The following is a 27,452-nucleotide window of genomic DNA, read 5'->3' on the forward strand; positions in this document are numbered from 1 at the left end:
CAAGGTTAAGTAAGGCATTTGTCTTTATTGTCGGTTCTTGCTTAGAAGATACTATATATGTAAGATTGAGATATCTTTAAATTGCCTATGCCATATAATTTCTGTTCTTTCAAGGATGTACTTGATTGTGAAATTGTTAAATTGCAATAAATTAAAAATTAAAAAAATTAAAAAAGCTTTCTAATAAACGTCCATTCACCATGATAGGAGCTCTAAGGGGGTCATTTTCAAACACTTATCGCATGTGATAAGCTGTTATCGTACGCGAAAAAATCCCTTTTCGTGTGCGATAGCATGCTGGGGGCGGCGAGGGGAGGAGTTGGAGTGGCAAGGAGGCGGACTCCGCGGTGTCTATGCTGGTGGCGATAAGGTAAGAAACTTTGTCGTAGACAGTAGCGCGCCCAATACCACCACCTTTCACAGTAAATCGCAGTAATCCAACAGTTAAACTCTTCTGGAAACCCAAACTCTATAGAAACTCTTAACAAGGAAGGCCATAGCACCCTATCATAGCACTTTATTGGCATCCAAGGTAATAACCTTAAGTAATTTGGTAATATGAAGAATGTTAAATAACCTCCTAATATTATATACAGACTACCTTCCCTTCATAAATCTTGATGTCTTTGAGATGAAGCTATAAGACCTTAGCCAGAATTTTATTATCAGTGTTAATTAAAGAAATAGGCCTCTATATATTTGTGTCTTCAATTCCTCTATGCCATTTGAAGACTTTGTCTTGATTTTTGTTTTGATAATTCATAAATAAAAAATAATAATAAAAAAGAAATAGACCTATAAGATCCCCCATCTTGCTTGTCCCCTTTCATTTTGTGTATAATATGAAACAAATTACAGAAGACGGATTGAGTTGTAAAACATTTAATAATTCCAATATGGAAAGGATAAGTAAATCTATCCATTTATTACAGAAATCAGCATGATACCGGTCTGGACCATTGCTCTTGCCGGCCATCGCTCTTCTAATTTCACTCTGTAATTGGTGACAAGTTTTTCTGCTATTTCGGATATGGAAATGGCAGTTTTAACATGAAAAGATGACCCAGTGCAAACATTGCAGAGAGAAATGTAAGCACAGCCAGAAAAGCTGAAAACCTGTTTCTTTAAAGTTTGATGAGGATTTCTGTGCAAGCTGGGCTGGGTCAAGCCTGGGGGGGAAGCTGATATCTGCCCTTCTCCTCCAGCCCTGCACTCAGCAGGGTAAATAAGGGATTTTTCTTTTAGGGCAGTGTGGGGGAGGGAGAGAATGAACTAAAAATCTCAAAACTTGCTGAACCTTAGGAACTCTGCTGGCAAGTCCTTAATAAACTGGAGTAATCAACTTGGCCATTACGTTGTAATAAAGAAAACAAATATTCTAGGAAGATCATCTCCTTGCGACCTCTGAGAAAAAGAAACTCCTGCTACAACGTAAAACATCCTCTGTGATGTCATCAGTCTGCGTGTGCTAAAGCTCTTCTTCTGGTATGATGTCATCACTGTGCTCTCAGTGTACATCTCCCCCCATTCTCCAGCGTGATGTCATCACTCTGTAAATCTCTCCCCGCCTCCAGTGTGATGTCATCAGTCTGCGCCGAGCTGGAGGTGGAGCTGTCCTGCTCATGTGCAACGGTTGAAAGTCAGATCCCGGAAGAAGAGCCTCGCTCCCTTCGAGCTCTGAAGCTCTGATTCTCAGCTTTCCTCTTTACCTGTAAGAGCAAGAGGCAAACAGCTCTTCCCCAGCCCAATTAATTTCTAATTCCGAAAGCAGCAAAAGCAGAGAGGAAAATGCCTGCAGGAGCTTCTGCTCAGGTAGGAGATTGCCCCCAGCTTCCTGCTCGCTCTATATAAACAGTAAGAAAATAAATGCCAGACGGGTCAGAGCATTTCTCCATCCAGCCCTGCACGCTGTCTCCAGCAGTGTCCCCAGAATCACCAGATGAAAACTAGAGTTCAACTAAGTATTCCCTGTAGATCTATAAAACTGTGAAGCTGTAACCGTCTGTTTTTAATCAGTAAGGAGGTCCAGACAACTGATCCGCAAAGATAGACTTTTATTGCTAGCAAGATGCAGCTAAGACAAAGGCTCAGTACAACTGCATGCCACGCCCCCTTCGGAGCAAACCCTTATACACTTTACAGTTCTTATCTTTCACACATGCGTTCTGGTTTTGCTGAATAAACATTTTACAACTGCTGAGCGAGCATATTCCGGCTGAAGGGGCTACTGACCCCCTCCCTAGACACCCTGGAACTTTCGTGAAACTTCTCCCATGTTCTGCAGGAGAGGCTGCTGGGACTTGCAGTTCTGGAAAGGAATTTGCGAGTCTGCAGTAATACAGCCCATCACATAATACATCCATTGTTCTAATCTAGGTTACAGCAGTGAAAGCTTATCAGAGAATAAGAACAGCGAAGCCAAAAAAAAATGAAAATGTGCAATGTGCTGACAGAGAGTTTCTCAATGTCCTAATTACAGCTGTATTGCAGACTGTAAGTAAACCCGTCATGAAGCAGGGAATTCTGGTACATGAAGTCCTTTGTCAGGTTGAAGCGTTCAGACTCCTTCATTCCCCCCTTTGATACTTCAACTTCGGTAAGAAGGCGTAAGTATCACCTTCATATGTGAAGTAACTGAAATGACAAGAAAATAATTAGTACCATAATACTGAGTAGGGCCCTAAATTGTTTGCCAGGTCGATGGTGTCTTCACCGGTTTGAGACGGATGGGCCCTATTGGCTCCACCCCCCTTTGTAGCCGGACTTCACCTGAGCAAACAAGGTGGCCGTATGTTTCAAATTAAAAATTAGTGTCATAGTAAACTGAAGATTCATCTTCTGAGTCTGAAGAATCACTGAAGGGTAGCGAAGAAATTGAAGCGTACTGGTTCAGCATCATAATTTGGGCTGCTGCTCGTCGATCAGCGATCTTCTCCATCATAGACGAAAGGCTCCTGAGGAAAAGAGGGAAACACATAGGGAGGAGTGCACAGGATAGTAAGAAAAATAATAAAGGGAATAAAAGTTCCCTGAACCCAGGAATAGATGTAAGCCAGGAAGGTAATGAAGCTGTCCAATCCAAGGCTCCGGACCAGGATTGTACCGGAACATGAGCCAACCGCACCATACGGTCTGTGATTTCTTCGATGACTTTACTCTTATCATCGATCTGCAAACAACAATTGGAAAGGTTAGAAGGGCATATGATAGTTAGAGCGGTTACCAGGAGGGTACTGATAACCCACTTCCAGAGCATTGAGATCATATGCTTTTGATGCCTGCGAGAGAAGAAAGAAACAAACAGGTTATTAGTATTTCTGTGACTGCATTAGTTTCTATAGTAGGTTGACCTTTGCTGTATTTCTAGTAAAGCGCAGGGTGCTGTCACCGGTCTTGGAGACCTGCCAAGTTTCGGTGGCTGGTTTAACTCGGGTCCAGTGGATCCAGGTGGGACAACCGGATACTTTGAGAGCGGAGGGTGTGGTTAACAGCACAGTGAATGGTCCCTTCCATCGAGGTTTAAGGAAGTCTGATTCGTCCCATTCCTTGATCCACACAGAGTCATCCACCTGGAATTTATGGATAGGATTGATTAAGATTAGTGGCTCTGTCTCACAGGTATATTTGCGAATTGCTTCCACAGTATTGTAGAGTCCTTTCATTTGGTTGCTGAGTGACATTTCCCCTTGGACTTGTAAGGATTCGGGGAAAGAGGGCAACGGTGGCGGTCTTGCGTACATCATTTCATAAGGGGTTAGTCCTGATTGTCGTGGAGTGCATCTGATGTTGAGCAATGCCAATGGTAGCATTTTGGGCCATTTGGTTCTTGTTTCTTGACATAGCTTGGCTAATTGACTTTTCAAAGTTCTGTTAGCTCGTTCAACAGTCCCGCTACTTTGAGGTCTCCATGTGCAATGGAGATGCCATTTGAGGCCCAATATTTTGGTGAGGTATTGAGTTGCCTCGCTTGTAAAAGCTGGGCCGTTGTCTGAGTTGATCTGCCTTGGTAATCCATATCGTGGTAAGATTTGGTTCAATAAGAGGGAAACGACTTCCTTTGCAGTTTCTGTTCGCGTAGGCACAGCTTCAATCCATCCGGTGTAGGTGCATACTGCCACCAGCATGGCTTTGTAACCTTGTGCAGGGGTCATGTGGGTGAAATCAATTTGACAGACTTGAAATGGTATAGTTCCCCGGAGAACGTGTCCCGGTGCAGGACCAGGTCCATTGCGAGGATTATTTCTTGCACACGTAACACATTGATTAATTGCATGTTTAGTCAATTGTGTGATTCGGTTTATATAGTATGTTTTTGCAGTAGTTTTGCCAATGAATCACGTCCCAGGTGTGTATGACAGTGTGCTTCTCTTACTATTGTCCACGCAATAGTATCAGGTATCCATATCGTCCGTCTGATATGATCCACCACCCATTCTGTTGATGGAAATTTTCAGCTTTTGCCCAGTCGTTTTCTTCGGCTGAGTAGGTGGGTACTTCAGTTGGAAACTGCAAGAGGGGACATATGGTCATTTTTGTTTGATAAGGGTCTTGGGCTCCTGCTTTGGCGGCAGAATCAGCTTTCTGGTTTCCCCGAGCGATAGGATCAGATTTTCCAGAGTGTGCTTTGCAATGCATTACGGCCACTTTGTGTGGTAGCCATACGGACCTTAACAGTTCATGGATCTCTGGCGCATTTGCCAATTGTTTTCCTTCGGCATTGAGAAATCCTCGTTCCTTGTACAATGCTCCGTGTACTTGGATGGTTAAGAAGGCATATTTAGAGTCTGTATAAATATTTACAGTTTTCCCTTCTGCCAACTGAAGAGCTCGAGTAAGGGCAATTAATTCAGCTTTTTGTGCAGACGTTCCTGAAGGCAAGGGTCCAGCTTCAATGATATCATCTTCAGTTACTACTGCATAGCCAGCCACTCGTACTCCATCCTTTACCTGACTACTTCCATCTGTAAATAAGGTCCATGCGCCTTGCCAAGGCTGATCTCTTAAATCAGGTCGACTGGAGTGTACTGTAGCCATGACTTCTTCACAATCATGGCTTACTGGTTCAGGTGCTGGCATTAGAGTGGCTGGGTTTAAGTTTTTACTGTCTTGTATTTGAATTTCAGGAGTTTCACATAGTAAGGCTTGGTACTTTACAAGACGTGAGTTGGTCATCCACTTTGGTCCATGTGTTTCGAGCAGTCCCTGAATAGTATGAGGAGTTGTTACTTGCAAAGTTTGTCCAAATGTCAACTTGACTGCTTCTGGAATTAGTAAGCATGCAGCCGCAATGCTTTGAAGGCAACCAGGCCATCCTTTTGCAACATTGTCCATTCCTTTTGACAGATATGCAACAGGTCTTTCCCATGAGCCTAGAGTTTGAGTCAATACCCCAATGGCCATGCCTTTCTTTTCATCGACGAATAGATGGAATGGTTTCATTACATCTGGCAATCCTAGAGCAGGTTGTTCAATCAAGGCATCTTTCAGTTGTTGTAAGCTTGTCAGCTCATGGGTTTCCCACTGAAAAGGCTGAGATTCTGCCTCCTTTCCCCGCAGCTTGTCGTACAGGGACTGGGCGATAACAGCGTAGTTAGCAATCCACAGCCTACAGTATCCTGCAGCTCCAAGGAACGCTCGGAGCTCTTTCTTGCAAGTGGGTACAGGTTGACCTCGTATTGAACTGGTACGGGATATTCCAAGGCAACGGGTACCTTCCCGGATTTGGAATCCCAGGTATTCTACTTCCAATTCACAAATTTGCACCTTCTTTTTACTTGCACGGTATCCTTTTGAGTACAACGTCTTTAACAAGTGGAGTGTGGCTATAGCACATTCGTGATACGTTTCACGAAACAACAGAAGGTCATCCACATACTGTATTACTGGCCCATACGTGACTTGGTACATCTTCAAGTCTTTTGCCAGTTGCTCCCCGAACATCGTGGGTGAGTGCTTAAATCCTTGCGGTAAGCGAGTCCATGTGTACTGCTGCTTGATTCCAGTTTGTGCATTTTCCCATGTGAAGGCAAAGATCTTCTGGCATTCTTCTGCTACTGGAACGGAGAAGAAAGCATCTTTGAGGTCAATGACACTGTACCACTTGGAGGTAGGGGAAACTTGAGCCAAGATTGAGTATGGATTTGGTACGAGGGCTACTAGATCTGCTACTTGATTATTCACTTTCCGTAAATCTTGTACAGGTCGGTAATCAGAAGAACCGGGTTTCTTTACGGGCAGTAGAGGAGTGTTCCAAGCAGATCGGATTCGCCGGAGAATTCCCAAATCATACAATCTCTGCAGGTGTACTTCAATTCCTTCTCTGGCCATGTATGGAATGGGGTATTGAGGTTGATTGATCACCTGTGCATTCTGTTTCATCTCTATCCATATGGGGGTAGCGTCGATAGCTATTCCTCCCGGGTTCTGCTCGGACCATACTTGGGGTACACTATCCATCAGTTGTCTGCGCTGTTCGTTAAGAGGGGTGTTGTTTTCATCTCGATGTTCGATGGTTCGTTCGACTATGGGAAGATGTAGTCTCCATTCTTCTTGGAGGGGACAGATGAGTATCACTGGATGGTCCCCGAAGGAGGCTTTAACTTCCCCTGTTGGTTGAAATCTCAATGTGGTCTGAGGCTTACACAGCAGGTTCCATCCGATAAGGGATACCATAGTCCCGCCTACTTGTATACTTCATTCTTTCTGCAGAGGGGCAGTGAGTACCTGACCTGAGGCACCCACTATAAAAACAGTCTCTTTCGTCGGGGGGGCCGATTGGTGCAGTCATGACAGATCGTTGGCCTTTGAGTCCAACAGGCCCCTGATTTTTGTTGTGTTACCTCATGGATCTCCACCAGAGGGTCAGTGGGGATTCTTCCCTCCCGATCTCTTCAGGCTGTATGCTCCTTGTCGCCTCCCCCGCCATCTGCCAGTGGGGGTTGTCCAATCTCCTTCCTCCTCGGCCCCTTTGTGTCGGTGCAGGTCCATTTTTGTCGTTAGTATTCACTGCAGGGCTCCCGTATTTCTTTTGCCATTCTTCACAGTCTCTCTTCCAATGGCCTTCATTTTTGTAGTACGCACACTGATTCTTTCCCAAAAGGGGGGGGGGTCTTGTTCCCCCTCCTCTTCGCGGTCTGCCATTGTCTTGGCTCCTTCCCGTCCGCGTGTCCTCGAGAGCGGCGGCTAACAGTCACTTTCTCCTTCATGTCTCTACTTGCTTCTCTCTTTTCTCTTCCACTTCTCTATTTCCACATACTCGGTCTGCTATAGCTTTTAACTGGCTGAGGCTCATGCCCTCAAAGCCTTCGGCCTTCTGCAGGTTCTTTCGGATGTCAGGTCTATTATTAAGTTCCTGGTTGCAGGGACGGGCCCCTTTTCTTCTCTTCCTGATCCTTGTTCCCATACATCTCAAAATACGATGAAAAGATCACAGTCCATCTGGGAATTGAATAGGTGACCTGCGCCTGGAGGCAAATCAATTCTGACGAGGCTGAGAAGCTGCAAAACATTGCTTCCTTCATACTTGTAAGTTTGGCATTGGGTTAATTCAATAAAGTCAACCTGGATCTGCAGGCAAGGATCCAGGGGGGGCGCTTTAGGTGTGCAGGAGTGATGATCAAACCCTTGGAAGCCTTGTACCAATTACATTGCAAACACTAAGAACATATGGTAATAGCCAGAGCCCAGCCCCCACCAGTGGTAAAAGAACATAATTGCAATATATATATATATATATGTGTGTGCTACTACTTTATCATTTGGGCCGACTCATATTTGCTCTTGTTCCTAATCTTGCATAGTGGCCCCTTTTCTTGCCCACAACTTCCAATAATCCTTATCTTGCGCCTGCCACTGTGGATGTATCGAGTGAAGGCGCAATGAATTTGCTGCTATAAAATGTCTTAAAAATAGCCCGCATCATAAGGCACTAAATGATTTGTAAGGGACCCTTGGTTCTGGTATTTCTTTGCAAGTAGCAATCCTTTGTCAGATTACAGACAGTTTTAGCAAGGACCTTGGAGAATAAATTTAATCAGCAGAAACTCGGAGCTACAATCTTCCTTTCTTTTAATTAACATACCACAAGTCTATCGTTATTCACATACGCACACCATGAACTAACTTTCAATAATGTTCTGTTAAAACAAACGAAACAATTTTCATTCACCCAGGCTAGCCAAATGTCCTTTTTTTTTTTTTTTTTTTTCTCTCTGGCTCGATCCCCGCCTCTCTCCTGTAATTATCTCTGCCGTTAACCCTTAACTGCCATCAAGTTCTAAACTTCAACACCAGTAAATGCATTCTCAGTAATCAAATCAGTATTTTAACTTAACATTGTAAATTAATTTGTTGTATAGTAGTCTTGTGCAGCATCTGTAAACCAAAATCTCTTCTTATTAGGGTTTAAAACAATTAAAACAATTAAAAAAATCCCTGGTACATGTGCTTGCAATTCACAGATAGCAGTTATCAAAAGAAATAATGCATTTGATCACAAAAAGAAATTTGTCTAACCGATCTACCACAGTAGAATTTTTTTTTTTTTTTTTTCAGGTACCTTACAGACAGACAGACACTGGGGACTTCCGGTTCCCCAGGGCAACCCGGGTTCCCTTCTCGTATGACTATTTTATGGACCCGTGTGGCCGTTTGGAAATTAAAAGTTCCTGTAGGAGGCCAATTTACACAGAAACCGGGCCATTTATGGGTGCATCGTTGAATCATTCCGGGTTTTGTACATTTATGTTCATCGAACACTTCGCTATAGTGTTCCGTCATGACTTTTAACGGAGTCGACCCGCTCCCTCCCATTAGGATAGAGTTCACAGACAAAGGAGGGAAGGGAAGACGGATAGGTAAGGGGTCCGTATCCGTCAGACACAAAGGGTCACAATTGCCCCGACTAGAACTGCGAGGCCATTCACTCTCTTTCACACAACAAGAAACCTATTCCCAAGATTTCTTTCTGATTCCCAAAATTCAAAAATTTCCGAAATTCCAATTCAGGTTTTCAGTAACGAGGTCTTCGGAGGGGGAGCTCCTACTAACCACGCTGTGGGGTTTGATCAACGCCCCCTCGATCCATTTCAAGATCGGCTGGTAATTTAGCTGTATCTGGTTTCTAATTCAGGTTCCCCTGTTTCTTATTCCCGTGCAGATAAAAGTATACTTGCCTGAAACGTTCTCTCGATCGCGAAGAAAGCCTTCTTTTCGAATCACCAGCCCAGAGGTCTCAAGAAGTTCCTTGTGGAACGGTCCCCTCAGAAACCTGATCGCTGAACTCAGCGGTGGCCACTCACCAAGTAAGTCTGGGGGATCGCTCCGCCACCAAACCACCGGACCAGCTGGGGGGCTAAAATAGCGTCCCCGGCACCTCCTGGCTGGCTCGCCAAATGTAACCGTCTGTTTTTAATCAGTAAGGAGGTCCAGACAACTGATCCGCAAAGATAGACTTTTATTGCTAGCAAGATGCAGCTAAGACAAAGGCTCAGTACAACTGCATGCCACGCCCCCTTCGGAGCAAACCCTTATACACTTTACAGTTCTTATCTTTCACACATGCGTTCTGGTTTTGCTGAATAAACATTTTACAACTGCTGAGCGAGCATATTCCGGCTGAAGGGGCTACTGACCCCCTCCCTAGACACCCTGGAACTTTCGTGAAACTTCTCCCATGTTCTGCAGGAGAGGCTGCTGGGACTTGCAGTTCTGGAAAGGAATTCGCGGGTCTGCAGTAGTACAGCCCACCACATAATACATCCATTGTTCTAATCTAGGTTACAGCAGTGAAAGCTTATCAGAGAATAAGAACAGCGAAGCCAAAAAAAAATGAAAATGTGCAATGTGCTGACAGAGAGTTTCTCAATGTCCTAATTACAGCTGTATTGCAGACTGTAAGTAAACCCGTCATGAAGCAGGGAATTCTGGTACATGAAGTCCTTTGTCAGGTTGAAGCGTTCAGACTCCTTCAAAGCCACTTGGCCTCCACCCAGTCTCTAATACCAGTTTATGCTCATGTTTTCCATGAAGTTGTGTGCTATGCTGTGACAACATTTTAGGACAGCAGATTCCACAGTTTAGCCACCCCTTGGACTAAAGAAATAGGGGTAGATTTTAAAAGATGTGTTGATTTTATAACTTACACGCCCAATTTTACGTGGTGCGTAAGGGGGGATTTTCTTAAAAAGTGCACAATGCAATTGGAATATCCCCAGTTCCCTAACCTTCCTTCCTCCCTTTTCCCCTCTCTTCCCTGATCCCTAAACCCTAGCTATCTACCCTAATTTTTTTTGTTGAAGAACTTACCTGCAGAGACAGCCGGGACAGCACCATTAGGTGCTGTCCCGGCAGGCCCCTAGCCCGCCCCTTTTTAAACCCTCTCTCTTCTGCACGTACCAGCAGTTAAGCGCATGGTCGGGCTATTTAGAAAATGCGCGCAGCCCGGCCACACGCGTATCTGCCGGGATTTGCGCGTGCCGGGGATTTAAAATTCCCCCGATAATTTCTTGAGGTCATCTTGAAATTACTACCATGGGATCTTCTTGGTGTCTTCTTGGGTACTTGCCAGGACAGCATAAACAGCTGCTAGCTTGTGGTTTGTTCTTTTGCATTCATGATTTTGTAGACCTCTATCATGTCCTGCCTCAATCTTCACTTTATCAAGGTAAAAAGCCCTAATTTGTTTTAGCTTTTCAATGTTTGAGATGTACTCCAATCCTCTCCCCATTCCGGTTGCCCTTCTCTGTACCTCCTCACGCTCTATCACATTCTTTTTGAGATGGGGTGACTAGATCTGTACACAGAACTGGCCATTCAGTCCGAATCACTGCCACCTTTATTTTTGCCGGCTAGTCCAGAAGTTTCCAGCATAATCTCTCAAATACCTTTTTAAAGTCCAGATATATTAGGTTGACTGATCCACCAGCTTTGGTATGCCTAGTTACCATTTCAAAGAATAAGACATGACTCGCCTTCCCAAAACCCATGCTGACTATTCCTAATTTGACCATTTCCTTCTATGTTTTTTAAGATTTTGTTCTTGATAATTGCTTCCACTATAGTATCTGGTATTGATCTTAGGCTTATAGGTCTATAATTTTCTGGTTCCCTCCTGGAGTCACATTGGCCACCTTCCAGTCCTCTGGTACAGTAGTTGTTTCTGACAGATTGTAAATCAGAATAAGTTTGTCTGCAGTTTCTAGTTTCACTTCATTTAGAACTCTGGGTGGATTCCATCCAGCCCTGGCGACTTCCTTATTGTCTTGCCAAACCAGTCTAGACAAATGGGTTATGTCCTCTGACCAGCAGTCAGAGGCAGAGAACAAAAAGCTCAATGCTGATGTCCCTCCCCATATAAGAGTCTGGTGCTGCCTTAGCTCCCCAATTTTTTTCTCTGCCTCAGCAGATGTGCAGACGTATGGATTGGTGCTGGAGCTACACAGAGCAAACATGGAAACGTGGTTCCAGGGCAACAGCCTTCCTAAGGTCACTTTCCCTAAGATAGCCGGGGCTGGGAGGGGCCCCACTGACAACAGTCCTCATAGAGCTGATTTTCCCTTCCTCAGAGCAACCAGGAGGGTTGGCTCACCGGGGTCTCATGGAGCTTAATCACTGAAAAAGGAAGGCTGCACTGACGGCTGCCTCTCCTTCCCTTCCCGTGGAACCTGCTCGGTGGAGTTTGCGTTCTGGTGCCCAGGAGCGAGCAGTGGCAGGGAGTTCCCAGTGGCAGGAGCAGCAGATGCTTCCGGGGCGACAGGCCTCACGTGACTCTGGTTTCCCCTGGTGGAGGGGGTGACATGGTCAGTTATGGCACTGTTTCCCTGGTAAGGCAGGAGCGGGGGAGGGATAAGGAAAACCCTGCATGTAAGTCTACACAAATCCTCTTGCTTCTCCCGTGACCGGGTACATGGCACTTCACCCTCTGTTAGCATGATGTATGCTCTATAGCTTAAGCAAGGCTGGGTGCGCTCCCCAGTTCATGCTGGCACCCTGTAGGGAGACAGCAGGGCCAGTGCTGGTTTCATAACTGATTCCGGTGAACCAGAGGGCCTCAGGAAGGAGCAGGGTGGTGGCTAGTTGTGTAAAGCACCAGCCCTAATAGACAGGAGAATCCTGGGTTCAGATCCCAGGAGTGTCTGTCTTCTCACTTCACAGCAAAGAATCTCATATTTGGTGAAGAAAAAACAAACCCTGGAAAAAAATGACTCATTGCAGGGTCTGAAGCCATTGATTGGCACCGCTGTGAGAATCTCCTTGATGACTGGATCACAGCAACAGCAGGCAAGCCCAGTTAGGGGTGGAGCAAGTGAATAGCAACCCTAATTATTGGGCTTTGCAGCTGGGGGCAGGGGCCGCTACCTGCCTTGCACTCCTGAACAGGTGATTGGTAGCCTTGGCTGCAGCTGATTTTTGGGAACCTGGCTTGGCTTCAAGGCCACCTCAGATATCTCCCTACCCACCAGGGGTAGGGAGATATCTGAGGAGTAATAGAAAGAACTAAACCTCCAAACCCCGGAAGGTAAATGTACCAGGCTCAGCAGTTTCTGTACTGTTTCATTGAGGCTATCAATAAATATGTGGATATATATATATGTATGTATATCATCTACAAACAGTTATGTAGAGGTTGTAAGAATGTATTTTCAGGCACTCTCTCCCTATTCCCTCCCACACTCTATTGGAGAGGAGCCATCAGGAGGGCGACAGTCTGGCCTATAAGGACAGACGCCTTACGGCCTGCAGCTGGCGGATGCCAGGCACACGGGAGCGCTCCTCTCCCCCTCTCCTTGGGAAGGAGGCAATGGAGGGTGCTGCCCGTGGAAATTAGCGGTTGACCCCTTCCTAAAGGGGCTCTTAAGATCATTATTTCAAGAGCTGTCAAATGAATGTAGGTTATGAAATATGGCAATCCACTTTGAGTGGAGGTTGGTAATTGTGCAAAAAGATTGAGGAACCTTGCATCAGCAAGGTGATTGAGGGTTTGTTTTTTTCTGACTTTAGCTACCTGTCTACCTATGTCTAACCAGCTGGTATTCTTGTTCCAATAGGGAGAAACTGGAATCAATAAATGAGCGTTGCCTTCATCTAGGGAGATTATAGCTGGCAGAGAAGGGTGGACTGCTCATGGATGCCCAGGCCAGATAGGAGACTCCGCTTAACCTGGCTTTCCCCCTCTTATTCTCTCCCCAGGCTACTTTGGAGGAAGGGTTTGCGTCTTAAATCCTCCTGTGTTGGGTCCAACATCCCTCAGGGAAGGCCGGAGTGAACTTCCCCACAGGTGTGATTCGACAGAGAGTGCGTATTTGCGTGGGTACTTGTGTGCGTAAGGCCACGACTTAGATTGGCGCGCATATTTGCACCGGTACTTGTGTGCTGAGACTGCAACCTAAACCTGAGCACAACCTAAACTTGTGCGCATACGACCATGGCCTGCATGAGCGCACATTTGTGCACGTGCTTGTGTGCATACAACCGTGACCTGGTCTTGAGCGCGTAATTGCGTGCGTCCTGGAGGGAGTTTGCATGTACGCCCGGGTGACATTAGCGTGCGCGCAGGAGGCCGCCTAGAGCCGAAGTTCAGGAGAGCTGAGCACTGGGGACGAACAGGTCCAAGCGCCCTTGCTGTCTGTGAGGCTTTCTATCTGATAGTAATTTAATCCTCACTCTTATCTTTGTTTGTGTCCGCGCTGTTTACAGGCTCAAAGTGATTTGACTACTATAGCTTTTGCCCACGTTGGGACATCCCCTCGGCCTATGGTGTCTCTGGAGTGGGAGGCGAGGCAATGGTCAGTTCTCCTCCTCCCTTGTTCCCAAGGGCAGAAGCTTCCCCAAGAGATAGGTTGGAGAGCAAGTTTGGGCCTGTGGTCTCCGGTATAGATGCATCCTCCTCCTCCTCCTCCAGGGCCTGCAGACTTTTCTGCAGGGGCGCCCAGCGAAGGCGAAGCAACCAGTATGTAGGGATCCCGTGCTCGGGCCTCCCTTTTGTCAGTCACGGTGGGCAAATGTCACAGGGAGGCCGCCCCTGGTCATGTTCAAGGGGATGTGGATCATGCGACATCGGAGGATCCTGAGGGAGAATTGGCTTTCTCACCTCTAGAAGAGGGAGAAATTGTATATGACTGAGAGCTTCTTCAGACTCTGCTCAGATTTTTTTTTCTTTTTTCACAAAGATGTCTTGCTGGGTTTGTTGGCTCAGACCCTGAACGTGCTCGGCATGGCCCGAGTCTGTTGGCTCAGACCCTGAACGCATTTAATGTGGCCAGAGGTCAATTTTAAGTTAAGCGTCCTGTTTCTATCCCTCCTATATCCAGTTCAAGAGATATTGGATTCTAAGAAGCTTAACTGCGTCTTTCAAGGATCCCTGTTTCTGCATGGAAACTCTGAGGTCCGTCTTAGCGGCGGTACGCAAGGGAGAGTCCTTGGCATCTCTCGACTTGACAGAGGCCTATGTGCACATAGCCTCAGGCCGGAGCACCAGAGATTCCTGAGGTGCATGGTCCTAAGGGAATGTTTTTTGGTTTCGAGCCCTTCCCTTTGGCTGGCCACGGCTCCACAAACCTTCACCAAGTTGAGGGTGGTGGGGGCAGCCACATTGCAAAAGGAGGGGGGGGGGGTTGGTGCATCCGTATCTGGAGGACTGGCTCATTCGTGCAAAACCAAATGATCTCTGTCGACAGTCGGAACAAAAGGTACCGATGCGCTTGAAGGTCTCTAGGATGGGTGGTGAACCTGACAGAGAACCATTCAGTCCGCTTTCAAACTCTGGGGTATCTGGGAGCTCCAGTTCAATGCGCTGGTGGAGAGGATGTTTCTCCTGGATAGAGAGATTGCTGGAATTGCAGCGTCGGATTAGGCTTCTGCTAGAGCTTTCGGTGCCCAGGGTCTGGGACCGTTTTCAGGTCCTGGGTTCTATGGCATCGGTTTTGGAATTGCTGCACTGGGCATTCACACGTATTGCGGCCTCTGCAGGGGGCTCTTCTCTCCCGCTGGTTTCCCTGATCGGAAGAATCTCATCTTCCTCTTCCATTAGAGGGGGAAGCCAGGGACAGTCTTTCACCTCTTTGTAATGCGGCGGGGTCCAAAGAAGGGGAAATGACACGTCTAAGGCTGCAGTTGTGCGGTGGCTGAGGGAAGCGATGGAGTCGACTCACGTTTCTAAAGGGCGGCCCTCGCCAGGCAGTTTAGGGATGCACGCGACGCGTTCTCAAGGCACGGCCAAGGTTAGCCGCAGAGTTTATGCCGCCAACTCTGCTGCTCCCCGAAACGCCTCCTGCCTGACCCTGTAATGCCCCCAACTTATGCGGCTAAGGGAATGGATGTAGAAGCTTTACGTATCCTTTCAAAAGACGAGCTCCATTTGTCCTCCGTCACAGCCTGACCCAAGTCCTTTTCTCGGGGCCCTAAGACGCGTCGGGGTATCAGTTGAGTTCGCATTCAGAACCGCATACGATTTGGATACTGCCTCCCTCATTTTATCAGCTTGCTGACAAGTACTTTCAAACATGGTCTTCCCCAGGGAAAGATGAGCGCTCTGTCCTTTAATTTTCAAAGAGCGCCGCGGTTATGTAGCTAAGAATTCATCCTTAGATTATACCTTGACTGTGGTTTTTTTGAAAGACACCATTTCCTCCCCAATTCCCAGATGTGCTTCATCTGAGTAATTCCACAAGATTTCCAAACTTGAAATTTATTTATTTATTTATTTATTTAAGTTTTTTTATATACCAACATTCAGGACGATAGTCCCATCATGCTGGTTCACAAGAAACAGGGGTGTAATAATAATAAAACTTTACAATTTGAACAATAGTGCAGAAAAAGCAGTTACATATAACAAGGAAATCAATAACTTGGAGTGAGAAGGAAAATGAAGATCAGATAATTATATATAAGTATAGATAGCATTGAATAAATAACATTTATTAACGTTATTACTAGCGAAACGTGTTGATTGATGGGAGATTAAATAATGTTGGAGTTAGGAAATGCCTGCGTGAACAGCCAGAATCCTCCCCGGAGAGAGCGCCGTGTCAGGAAATAAGTCCTTCAAGTAGAAGTGCTCGCTCTTGCCCCCACTCCCGTTAATCCCCCTCTCCTGTATATTTAAAATGCTCCCGGTACTCGGAGCCATCCCTGCCCAGGGGTGCCAGGTGCGGGGTGGCTGCCGTAATAAAGCCGATAGAGGCCCAGTGCCCGTCCAAGCCTGTTCCGTGGACACCCGAGGTTTCATGTCTTTTGTTTTGTGCCAGTCTGCTGCCACGTAATACCAGCCCAAAGGAGGCTCGCTAGGACCGCCCGAATCCTTTTACGCAGCCGGAGGGGAGTTCTCCTTCTCCAGATAAAATAAAACATCTTTGTCTGCCATCCCTTCAGCATTCCGTTAGGGACGCCAGTAGGCAGAGTTTGGAATAAATATCCTGTCCTAGGCAGAACATTTCATTTTTTTGTATTTCCGCAGGCCTTCCCAGCCAGGAGAGCGATGATCTCTCCCTCCTTTCGAGAGCCTTCCAAATTGTATGTATTAAGGGGCGGGTAGTTCAATGGAAATAAATCTTCTGCTTTTACCCCCAGATAGTTAATTTTATGAGAAGCCCACTTAAAAAAAAGATGAGCCTGCTTCAAATTATCGGGACACCTTATATTCAGAATTTCTGCTTGGCCCCAATCACGTTTAAGCCCCGAAGCCTTACTAAAGGTAGCCATTTCCTTTTCCACCCTGGGGCTCCATTAAAATTAAAAAGAATATCATCGGCGAACAAAGATAGATCATACGTTTCTTTTCCTAAGCTAAATCCTGATATGGTCGGAATTGCTTCTTATCTGATTAGCGAAAGGTTCAAGGAAAATAGCCAAGTTCCCCTCCCATCCGGGAAATTGTTGGCGCAACCCCCCTTAACTTTAATGCAGGCCAGAGGCGAACGGTATGATTTTTGCAACCGAGTCAGAAATTCACCACCAGAACCAGTTTTTTCCACAGTGCAAAAAAGAAAGGGCCCCTGTACCACATCGAAAGCTTTTTCCACGTCAGCAGTAACAGCGAAGAAATGTTTTCCTGTTGCGCCCACCACGCGATATCGGTTATTTTCCGCACGTTATTGGAAGCCATCCTCCCTGGTTCAGAGTATGTCTTCTGCCCACTTCAACCTATCTGCTAATATTTTAGCCAGTTTCTTTAAATCTAGATCAATTCTCTTCGGTTTCCTTCTAATCAGCTTCCTCATTCTTTCATAAGCCCTCTTCTTGAAATTCAGCTTTGTTCAGGACTTTTATTCCAATATGTGTTTGATATTCAGTGGATGCTGCCCACTGACTCCACCACTGTAACTTCCTGCACCCCACTTGAGGGCCAGGTTTAGGGTAGCCCCTTGTGTTGCAGGTCATCCTCGGCACCGACAGTTTATCCCAGGTAGGAGCTCACCACAACTATTCCTCCCGGGGGAGCCTCGCTGTAGTTTATCCCTTATGAGAGCTCCCTGTTACACACTCTCACACATACTCTTGCATGTTGAGATTCCAGGTAATAGCAGCTGGTTTATTATGAGCTTGATTAATAATGTATACCATGGTGGTAATGTAATAATTTATTTATTATATGTTTTTACCTTTATCCTGCCTTTCAGGCACTTCAGAGCGGATTACGTTCAGATACTGTAGGTATTTCCCTACCCCAGAGGGCTTACAAGTCTGTCTGTACCTGAGGCAATGGAGGATGAAGTGACTTGCCCGGGTCACAAGGAGCAGCAACGATTACAATAAGTCATATAGCAGAATAAATAAAAGCTTACACTGTTTACTGATCTGAAGGGCCCAAGGAAATCTGTCGCTTCTGGAAGTTCAGGATAGCAAATGTTCTGAAAAGTGGCAGCACTGTCCGCTTTTATGTGTGTCCGTGATAGAGCTGAGAGTAAGCCACTGGAGGGGGGGCTTTCTCTCGGAAATCTAGTTCAGTTATTTCATTTGGTAGGTTTGAACTACCCGGGATACATCCATAGCTTCTTCCTCGTTCCTTGGAGCTGTTTATTCTCTTAGCAGTTCCTCTTATATATTTTGCAAGCATTGGCAGTTAGTCTTATCTTATGGGTGTGATACAAGGTGCTCTAAGGCCTGTTGCTGTGGATTCATTCAGTTAATCTGGAGTTGGCCAGACCCAGACGAATTCCATTACGCCTTCCCTCCTGGGCTTTCAGACCAACTGCTCCAAGAAGCAGAGGAGACATTCTTGCAATTGATGATTGGGTAATTTATTATTGTGTCCTCACTTTCTCAGCTCATTTGCTCTCAGCATACATTTCCTTCATTTGGTCTGGAGGATGGTAGTATACCCCCACTACTAAACTGTAGTGCTCTATCCTGGGGAGCTGCAGAGGAACCCCGAGCAAACCTGGGGTGCAGAAAAGGCACTTAAAGAGAGAGATTTTATAACCTGGGTTCTGTGTGTAACTGGTTTCTACCTGCTATAGTCCTGCTCTGGAACTGTGCATTCTGTGACTGTGATTTATATACACAGGAAACCCTCCCCCTGCTCCACTGAGCCCCAGCGCTGGGAGGTCTCCTGATGTTTCTGGTTTGTGTTTCAGGACCCAGTAACCTTTGAGGACGTCGCTGTCCGTTTCTCCCAGGAGGAGTGGGAGGGTTTAGAAGAATGGCAGAAGGAGCTTTACAAGGAGGTGATGAAGGAGAATTATCAGACCCTCAGATCACTGGGTAAAGGAATTTTCTTTTTTTATTAAGTTACTTTCGGAAGGGAAGGAATAGAATATTATTTCATTATAAACTGAATAAAAGGTTATAGTAAACAAAGCCTTTATCCATTATATTTCTCCAAATGAAAGCTTGAGAGAGAAAAGAATGGATGACATCAATGACAAGAGAGAGCAGAAGGGGGCAGGGAGAGAGAAGGAGACAGCTCTGGGGATGGGACGGAGATAGGGGACAGGTCAAAATTACTGAAAGGTGTAGAGAAAAAGAGAAGACCACGTAAACCAGTAACTAAATGCATGTTAGAAAAGCCGTCAAAAGTCAAAGATTAAGAAGAGTATGTACCCAGACCAGGCCACTAAAATATCCTCAATTAAAAGTCTGTCAAAATAACTCATTCTTCACAATCCAGGGACTTAAAATAATCACTCACTACGTAGTCTTTTCTTGGCCTGGTATTCCAATAACATTGGAAAAAGAAGGGGTATGAGGGAGGGCCACTTGTCTTAATCTCATAGTATGAGCTGGACTACTTAAAACCAATTGTTGTCTAAGCTGGTCTAGTCCTGGCCCATTTAGGACTTGTGAGTGGTGCTCTGAAAATCAACGAGGGATCTTGCATGTTTTTCTCTCCCTAGAGGGTATGGGGATGCAGCAAGGGATGTCCCGGGGTTGCAGAGTAAGAATTTTCATGCATGCATTTGCTTTTATAAAGTGTAGCTGTGTTACTGTACTCGCAGATCGTTTCTCCTATGCAGGGGCAGGTGTAGCTTGATGCACGTAGGTGCCTGCACGCACCGGGACAACCCTGAAAATTTTCCAAAGAGAACTTTACCTGCATAAGTGTGCAAGCTGTTATAAAATCCCCTTCTTAAAGCTTTCAAAGTGAAAATGAATGCTTAACATTGGGCCTGGAAATGGATTGAGAGCCAGTGAAGCTAAAGCTGCCCCTGAACTGATAATTTGAGAAAACTCTTACCCCGGTATTTGGAATCGCTCGTCCTTCCCCAGTGTTCACAACGTTGCAGTCGTCCAGTCCTGAGGTCATCAGAGCCCCCATTGCAGTCGTTAAATCTGATTGGCCTAAGGTAAGGGCCAAGTCTCAGCATCATACACAGTGACCCAAAGACTGATCCTAGAGACCGCCGCAGTCTGACCAGATGGGCAGGCAAGACAGGATCCCCCCAGAGTATCTTTACGGTTGGGCTGGGGTTACCTGTCTTACCTGCCCAGAGAATCTTTGTTGTTTTAGTCCAGAGTTGCCCAAACTTTTCATGTGAAGAAGCGTACAGGGAATTTAAAATCACAGAGAGGGGAGGGAGGAAGTGACGTCACCCGCCGAGATGGCTGCCTGAAGCCCGAGCTCCTCCACCACCAGATGCGATATCGGTGAACATCCACTCCCAAACTTCATCAAAACCCGGCGAAATTGCTGTTTATACCAAGCAGGCACCCCCGATGGCTGTGGAAAAAAAAAATCACCGACCTGAAGCAATTTTCGTTCACAGCAGCGGCGGATCTCCTAAAAACCAACATGGCCGACCACGTGGAACCCGAAGACTCTGGCGATTCCCCATCGGTCTCCGAGAACGGAGACACACTCAGGTCAGCTGGGGAGTCTAGTATAACTCGTGCTGACTTCCAAATATGGTTTGGAGAGCTTAAAGAGGGGATGGGGAACTTAAAAAGTGAGATACAGCAAATAGCTGCAGATCTCCGGCGTGACTTTGCTGGCCTGGGGGAACGGGTGGAAACCCAGGCGGAGGAGCAGGGCTCAGCACTTTTAGGCGTACAAAAAGAAATGGAGCAACTAACCAAAGGCTTAAATGATCAATCTTGCTGGTTGGAGGATCTGGAAAACCGTTCCAGAAGGGGAAACCTTAGATTTAGGGGAATACCTGAAGGTGAAGGATTCCAGGACTGTGACAGAGTTATCAAGGACATATGTGACCAGTTGCTACATCCTCTGTGTATAGAGGGCACAGTCCCAGAGATCAAATTAGACAGAGCACATAGAGCCCTATCCAAACCCAGGGGCAATTTACCAAGAGATATCGTGGTGTGCTTTCACAGCTATGCACAAAAAGAAAAGATCCTGCAACAAGCCAGACAAATGGAGGACTTTCAGTGGCATGGAGCCAAAGTGGAGATTTTTCAAGACCTTTCTCCCATTACGATTAAGAAACGGAGGGAGTTCCGTGAAGTGCTTCAGATATTAAGAGAAGGAAACTACAGATACAAGTGGCTATTCCCATTTGGACTTCAATTCGCAGTACAGGGTGTCTCCTCCAGAGTGAGAACCGTGGAGGAAGCAGCCAAAAACTACTTCAAGCAGCTGGCCTTATGAAACTTCAACCAGGTACTGATCGCCACCGAGATGGAGGTCACCAGCCGGGAGCATCACAGAAATGGCAGAGAGTTACGCATGGAGGCAAGCGACTTCGCCGGCAGTCAGGAGACAAGGAGCCTTCAGAGACGCTGTGTCGTGAGACCTTTTTTTCAGACCTTTCGCTGGTCTTAGATATCATCTTGCCAGAGTGGGATAACTGGAGATTGCAGTTCTTTCGTTGAGTTGAGACACTATTTACTGGGTTTCATCATTTGCAGTATTTTCATTATAAAAGTGTTCCCTTGGGGGCCTTGGAGGCTGGGAGCAGGTTATAGTTCAGGTTTTGTAAATGTTACCATGTTCTAGATAGAATGTTTACAAGGAGGGGAGGGGAGCGGCTTGGGGACGCTGGACCGGACTGTTATGGCGTTAGTCCTCCCAATGTGGGAGAGTCCTAATTGGAGGAGGGAAGGGTGTGTGGGGGTGGTGGTTAGGGGAGGGGGGAGACCTCAGATGGAAGAGTGGATGTGCGACGCGTTGTGTTACACTTTTTAGCTATGCAATGGAGGCAGGGGTGACACAGTTTCATACACCAGGGTCAATAGTGTGCGTTGTAGGAACGGGGAGTCTAATACCCTGATGGGGGACATACGTCTATTATCTTGGAACGTTAAGGGGTTGAACTCCTTTCACAAAAAGGAAGCAATTCCTGCAAGATGCAGTCAGGGAGAAGGTACAAATACTACTCTGCCAGGAGACTCATCTCCGAAAGAAATGGGAGAAATTGATGGTGTCCCAGCAGTTTCCATCTCAGTTTTACGCTGCGGCGACTGTGGGACATAAATATGGGGGTGTGGGGATATTATTCTCTGAAGACTTAGCAGTAGATATTGTTCTCTGTTATACGAGATACCGAGGGTAGATATAGTTTGGTTAAGTTTAAATTAGGACAACACATTTTCTCGGCTGTAAATGTTTATGCGCCCAATACAGGTGGTCAGGGCCCTTTCCTTGAAAGTCTTTTCTCGTACCCTTCAGCAATGGGTGGAGGGCTCCCTCCTGATTGGAGGAGATTTCAATTTAACTAGATATCCCTTTTTTTGGACTCCACTGGGGGAGGTGGGAGCTACTCATGTCGACATAGGAAGGGGCTGAGAGCCCTCATGAGGGAGTGGAATCTGTTGGATGGGTGGCGGCTTCACCACCCTGCAGATCGTAATTATACTTTTTACTCAAAGACGCATAAATCATATTCGCCCATAGATTACTTTTTGGTAGACAGAGATCTTACTAATAAGACTAAAAGCTCAGAGATACTCCCTATCGCGTGGTCCGACCACGCGGCTATCTCTATCGCACTTCATAAACTAGGAACTCAATCAGGAGAGAGATTTTGGCGTCTCAATGACAGTATTACTCACAGACACTGAATATAGTGCACAATTGCAGAGGGAAATGGAAACCTATGTTAAGGAGAATGACACAGGGGATGTCTCTGCGAATACGCCATGGGACTGTTTCAAGGCGGTTGCCAGGGGTAAACTGATTTCGCGAGCCTCTTTCCTGCAGAAACTTAGAAATAGTAGACGCATGGAGATAATGGAGAAATTAGGTAAAATAGAAATTAGGCATAAGAGGACAAGAGAACCAGGCCTCGCAGATCGGCTAAAAGAGTTGAGGGAAGAGTTGCAAAATATATCAGTGGGCGAGATTGCTTTCCAGATGGATAGGGCCAAGCAAGAATTCTTCGAGGGAGGAAACAAAGCTGGGAGACTTCTGGCCCGTAGGCTCAAAGCCCGAGCCACCCAGAATCAAATTTTAAAAATTAAATCCGAAACTGGAGAGATGCTTACTGATACGGATAAAATACGTCAGAGGTTTATACAGTTTTACCAACAACTTTATACCCGGCAGGAGGAGATTTCCCAGGTAGACATAGACTCATATCTTGAGGACATTTCTCTAACACAGGCGGATCAAAAACAGCAACATTATTTAAATAAACCTATTTCTGAAGAGGAAGTTTCTAAGGCGATTGCAGGCTTAAAGGTGGGAAAGTCTCCGGGAATTGATGGATTCACGGCAAGCTTTTATAAATCCTTGGCTTCCACGGTCGCTCCCCTGTTAGCTGCGGCCTTTAATAATTTACTGGTGGGAGGGGAAATCACTACGGACACTAACAGAGCGGGGATCACCATACTAGCCAAACCGGGGCGGGATACCACTTTGTGTGGATCATATAGACCTATATCTTTAATCAATCTAGATCTGAAGTTATTAGCGAAGATTTTGGCCACACGTTTAGGGCATATAGCACCATCCATAATTCACCCAGACCAAACAGGATTTGTACCTGGGCGGTTGGCAGGGGACAATGTTAGGAGGGTCATTGATTTGATATGGCATGCACGTTCAAACTTACAACCCCTAATTTTGTTCATCGTAGACGCAGAAAAAGCGTTTGATCTTGTGCACTGGGAGTTTCTATTTTCAGTTTTACATAGAATGGGTCTGGGAGGCAACTTTTCAGCTTTGATCCGGAAACTATACGCTAACCCAAACGCCTGTATAAAAGTAAATGGGGGCTACTCGCCCTTATTCCTGATTGAAAGAGGAACTAGGCAGGGTTGTCCTCTCTCTCCACTACTGTTTGCTCTTTATTTAGAGCCATTAGCTGAGATCATAAAGAAGGGAAGGGGAGATAAAGGGGGTCCAACTGGGAGCTCAAGAGTACAAACTTTCTCTATTTGCAGACGATGTGCTCTTTACGGTAGCAAAACCTCTGGACTCGCTACCACACCTAGTAAGAGCTTTGAATCGGTTTAGTGGGGTTTCGGGGTACAAACTGAATATGGACAAATCAGAAATACTTAATATTTCCCTAAGTTCTACCGAGGTGCAGAAAATACAGCAACTTTTTCCTTTCAAATTAGTCAAGCGATCCCTCAAATACTTGGGCGTGCGAATTGGGGCAGATCTGGATGACCTATATACTTTAAATTACGACCCTGTAGGGCACAATATTAAGGCTGATTTACAGAATTGGGAACGAATAGAACTCTCATGGTTGGGCAGGATCTCTACCCTTAAAATGAATGTTCTCCCACGGCTCTGTTACTTATTTCAAACCCTCCCGATACCGATTCCTCAGGTAGATCTTAGATTATGGCAAAGACATTTGTATCGTTTTCTGTGGAGGAGACGGCCTCCTCGGGTTTGTGGCCGGGTCCTACAGTTACACAGGGATAGGGGAGGTTTAGGTGTACCTTGCTTACAATACTACTATATAGCCGCGCAATTGCGTTATATTATAGATTGGCATATGGCAGGCGCTCATAAGCGCTGGGTACAACTCGAAAAGGATAGTCTGGATGGTATTCACCCAAAAGTATTTACCTGGTTACCCTCCCAAGCGAGAGCATTGCCGTCACAAGTTGCTCCTTCCATTGCTCATACTCTACGCACCTGGGACAAATGGAAGGGTGATATTGTAGGAGATAGGATCATCTATCATAAATCCTCTATTTTTCATAATAAGGCATTTACACCAGGCATCTCCAGAGATGGGAATCTCTAGGCTGTACTGCTATTGAACATGTGTGGGCCCGGGGGAAAATTAAAGAATTTACGGAGCTCGCAGAGGAGTTTCATATCCCAAAATCTGATCAGTATTTTTATATACAACTTAAACATTATTTATCACAGCAAACAATTAGACTTGACCTCAATAGAGGCAAATCACTTTTTGAAGGCTTCTGCGACCATGCAGACAACATTAAGAAATCTCTTTCCAAGATTTACACCTTACTTAATAGGGATTTGGAGACTCCACTCTCACATATTGTACAATGGGAAAAAGATATAGGCCATAAGCTTACCTCACAGGAGTGGACAGACTGTTATAATGCTGCTAGGAAAGGGATGATTTCTGCTACCATTATGGAACAAAATTATAAAATGTTGTATAGGTGGTACTTAACTCCAGCTAAATTGCATAAATTTTACCCATCGTTAACCGATAGGTGTTGGAGGGGATGCGGAGTTGAGGGCACCTTTCTGCACATCTGGTGGGATTGTATCCCTATCCAGGGTTTCTGGGCGATGATTAGTAACCTTATTTCTGATATTATGCAGGTACAAGTACCCATGCATCCGAAAATATTTCTCCTGAACATTTACCCTTCTGTGTTACATGAACAGAATATTTACGTAATACAGCAGATTATCCAAGCTGGCAGGGCAGAAATTGCAGCCCTTTGGCGGCAAAAGGAGATACCTTCACGAGCTCGGGTGATTCAACGTTTAACTAAAGTTTGTTATCTCAACCATTTGACTGCCGTCAAACGGAAATGTTTGAAAAAGCATCAGCTCCAATGGTCCAGTTTTGAGCGATGGAGGGAGATACAGGCGGCTACTCTGCTGCCTACTTCAGGCCCATGAAGAACCAGTTATGTCTTTAATTGATATCAGATTCTTACTAAAGTGTACATGGGTATTTATAGGACAATTGCCTCCCTTTACTTGTTACCTAACATTAAGTTCCATGTAACCCTTGCACAATTGGCCTACTGACCACATATATCAACCTCTGACCTTGGATATGTACCCCATTGCAGTCATGGTGTGGTCTACTTTAGATCTAATGGCTAGATAGTTGGTCACTTAATCAGTCTCATTTGTTTTTTCGCTATATAAGTTACAGCTCTTGGGTAAGGTCCTCCGGGTGGGAGGGGAAGGGGGGGGGGGGAATGGGGGAATAAAGAAAAGACACACTACGCATATTCTTGTATATTTGCATATTTATTTGTTCGACATGTTTGCAATGTTTATATCATATGTACGATATGCAATGCTCAAGTTATTTGTAATCATATGCTTAAAATATAAATAAAAAAAAAAATCACAGAGAGGGTTGGATTTTATTGGGGGGGAGTGGGGGAAACGCCCCTTGAAGGAGTGTTTGCTGAGCAAGATGGTGGGGACTGTAGGGAGAGGGCTCGAGAGGGAGAGTGTGCGCCCCCCCACACACACACTCCACTCTGTCATTCACCCCCTCCACCCCTCACTCCCTCAGAGGGGCATATGTGGGGGGAAGGGACGAGGTGATCTGTCACAGGCCTGTCCTCCGCCTCCCCTCTCCCCCAGCGTTGCACATCAGCAAAAGGATTGGATGTAGTCCTTTCCCCTTCGAGGTGGACGCCAAACCAGTCCAACCCCCCTTGGTGATGTGGGAAGGGAGGATGCAGAAGGCAGGGTTCCCAAGGACGTGGCAGGGAGGCTGGGAGATGGGGGGGATGGTTGTGTACATGGGGCGCTCACTCTCACACTCAACCACCACATATACTTCCCTTCTCACACAGTCCCCTCTCTGCTCACCACCTCTGCCTCCCTTTCTTTAATCTCTCCTGTCCCCTCTCTCACTTGCAAACCCCCCCATCCTACAGTCCGGGAGGCCAAGGGAGCCAGAGGCCTCCGTGCACACTCCTTCTGCATAACCAGGGGCAGGGAGACCCAACAGAGCCCCACTGAACGCCCCGGAGCGGTGGAGGCTCAGCTTGTAACAGGCGAGAGCTGGGGCCTGAGCTGCAACCACAGGGACAGGAGAGTTTTGGGCAGGCCGGCCTTTCACAGACACCTCGTTCAGTAATCCAGGTCTCTAGAGGGTAGTGGCTGCTCCTCTCCCTTCTCCCCTTCTCCCTGGAGTCGCTGCCACTTTCCCAGGAAGGAAGAGGATCAGAGCAGTGGGAGAGGAGGAGGGGGAGGGCCATCAAGACTGAGGCTGAGGATCACCGGGGCAGTCTGTGGCAGTGGGGTTTGTCTCCCACTCTGAAGTTATGGCACACTGCTGGGGGTCACGGAGAGGTCTTGGTATCCTTCCACCACCTAGGAGGCACTTTCTTATTGTGGCTGCAGCAAGATGGCCTTATAGCCTCTCCAGCTTCCCAGTTTGCCACCTGCCCCTTCTGACGGCCCGGGCAGTTTGGGCTGAAATGCAGGAAGACAGGTGGGCTGGATCTGACCCGTGAACAGGGCAGGCATGGAGGGTCGGAAAAAACGTTCTTCCTGTGCTGCAGATTGAGGAACCATGATTTGGTCTCTCCGTGTTATCATTAGAATTGTCCTCCAATAGTAAGCAAAGGTGAATATCATAGGCCTAGCGAATTTCTCAATAACGTCTCATGGATATCTCCAATAAGCAAACAGAATGTTAGGAATTATTAGAAAGGGAATGGTGAATAAAACAGAAAATGACATAATGCCTCTGTATCACTCCATGGTGAGACCGCACCTTGAGTACTGTGTACAATTCTGGTCGCTGCATCTCAAAAAAGATATAATTGCGATGGAGAAGGTACAGAGAAGGGCAACCGAAATGATAAAGGGGATGGAACAGCTCCCCTATGAGGAAAGACTAAAGAGGGTTTGA

General features: G+C 46.2%; 1 protein-coding gene across 1 annotated transcript in view; it reads left to right on the forward strand.

The window, feature by feature from the left end:
- The first annotated feature begins 1,604 nt into the window (after positions 1 to 1,604).
- The window catches only part of LOC115083794 (zinc finger protein 501-like), a 33,691-nt gene continuing 7,843 nt past the window's right edge, over positions 1,605 to 27,452 (forward strand). Inside the window, exons 1-2 of the mRNA XM_029587814.1 lie at positions 1,605 to 1,812; positions 18,576 to 18,702. Of these exons, the coding sequence (XP_029443674.1) occupies positions 1,789 to 1,812; positions 18,576 to 18,702 (151 nt within the window). The 5' untranslated portion in view covers positions 1,605 to 1,788. The remainder of the gene's footprint in view (positions 1,813 to 18,575; positions 18,703 to 27,452) is intronic.

This window comes from Rhinatrema bivittatum, chromosome 2 (assembly GCF_901001135.1).
Source record: "Rhinatrema bivittatum chromosome 2, aRhiBiv1.1, whole genome shotgun sequence".
Classification (NCBI taxonomy): Eukaryota; Metazoa; Chordata; class Amphibia; order Gymnophiona; family Rhinatrematidae; genus Rhinatrema; species Rhinatrema bivittatum.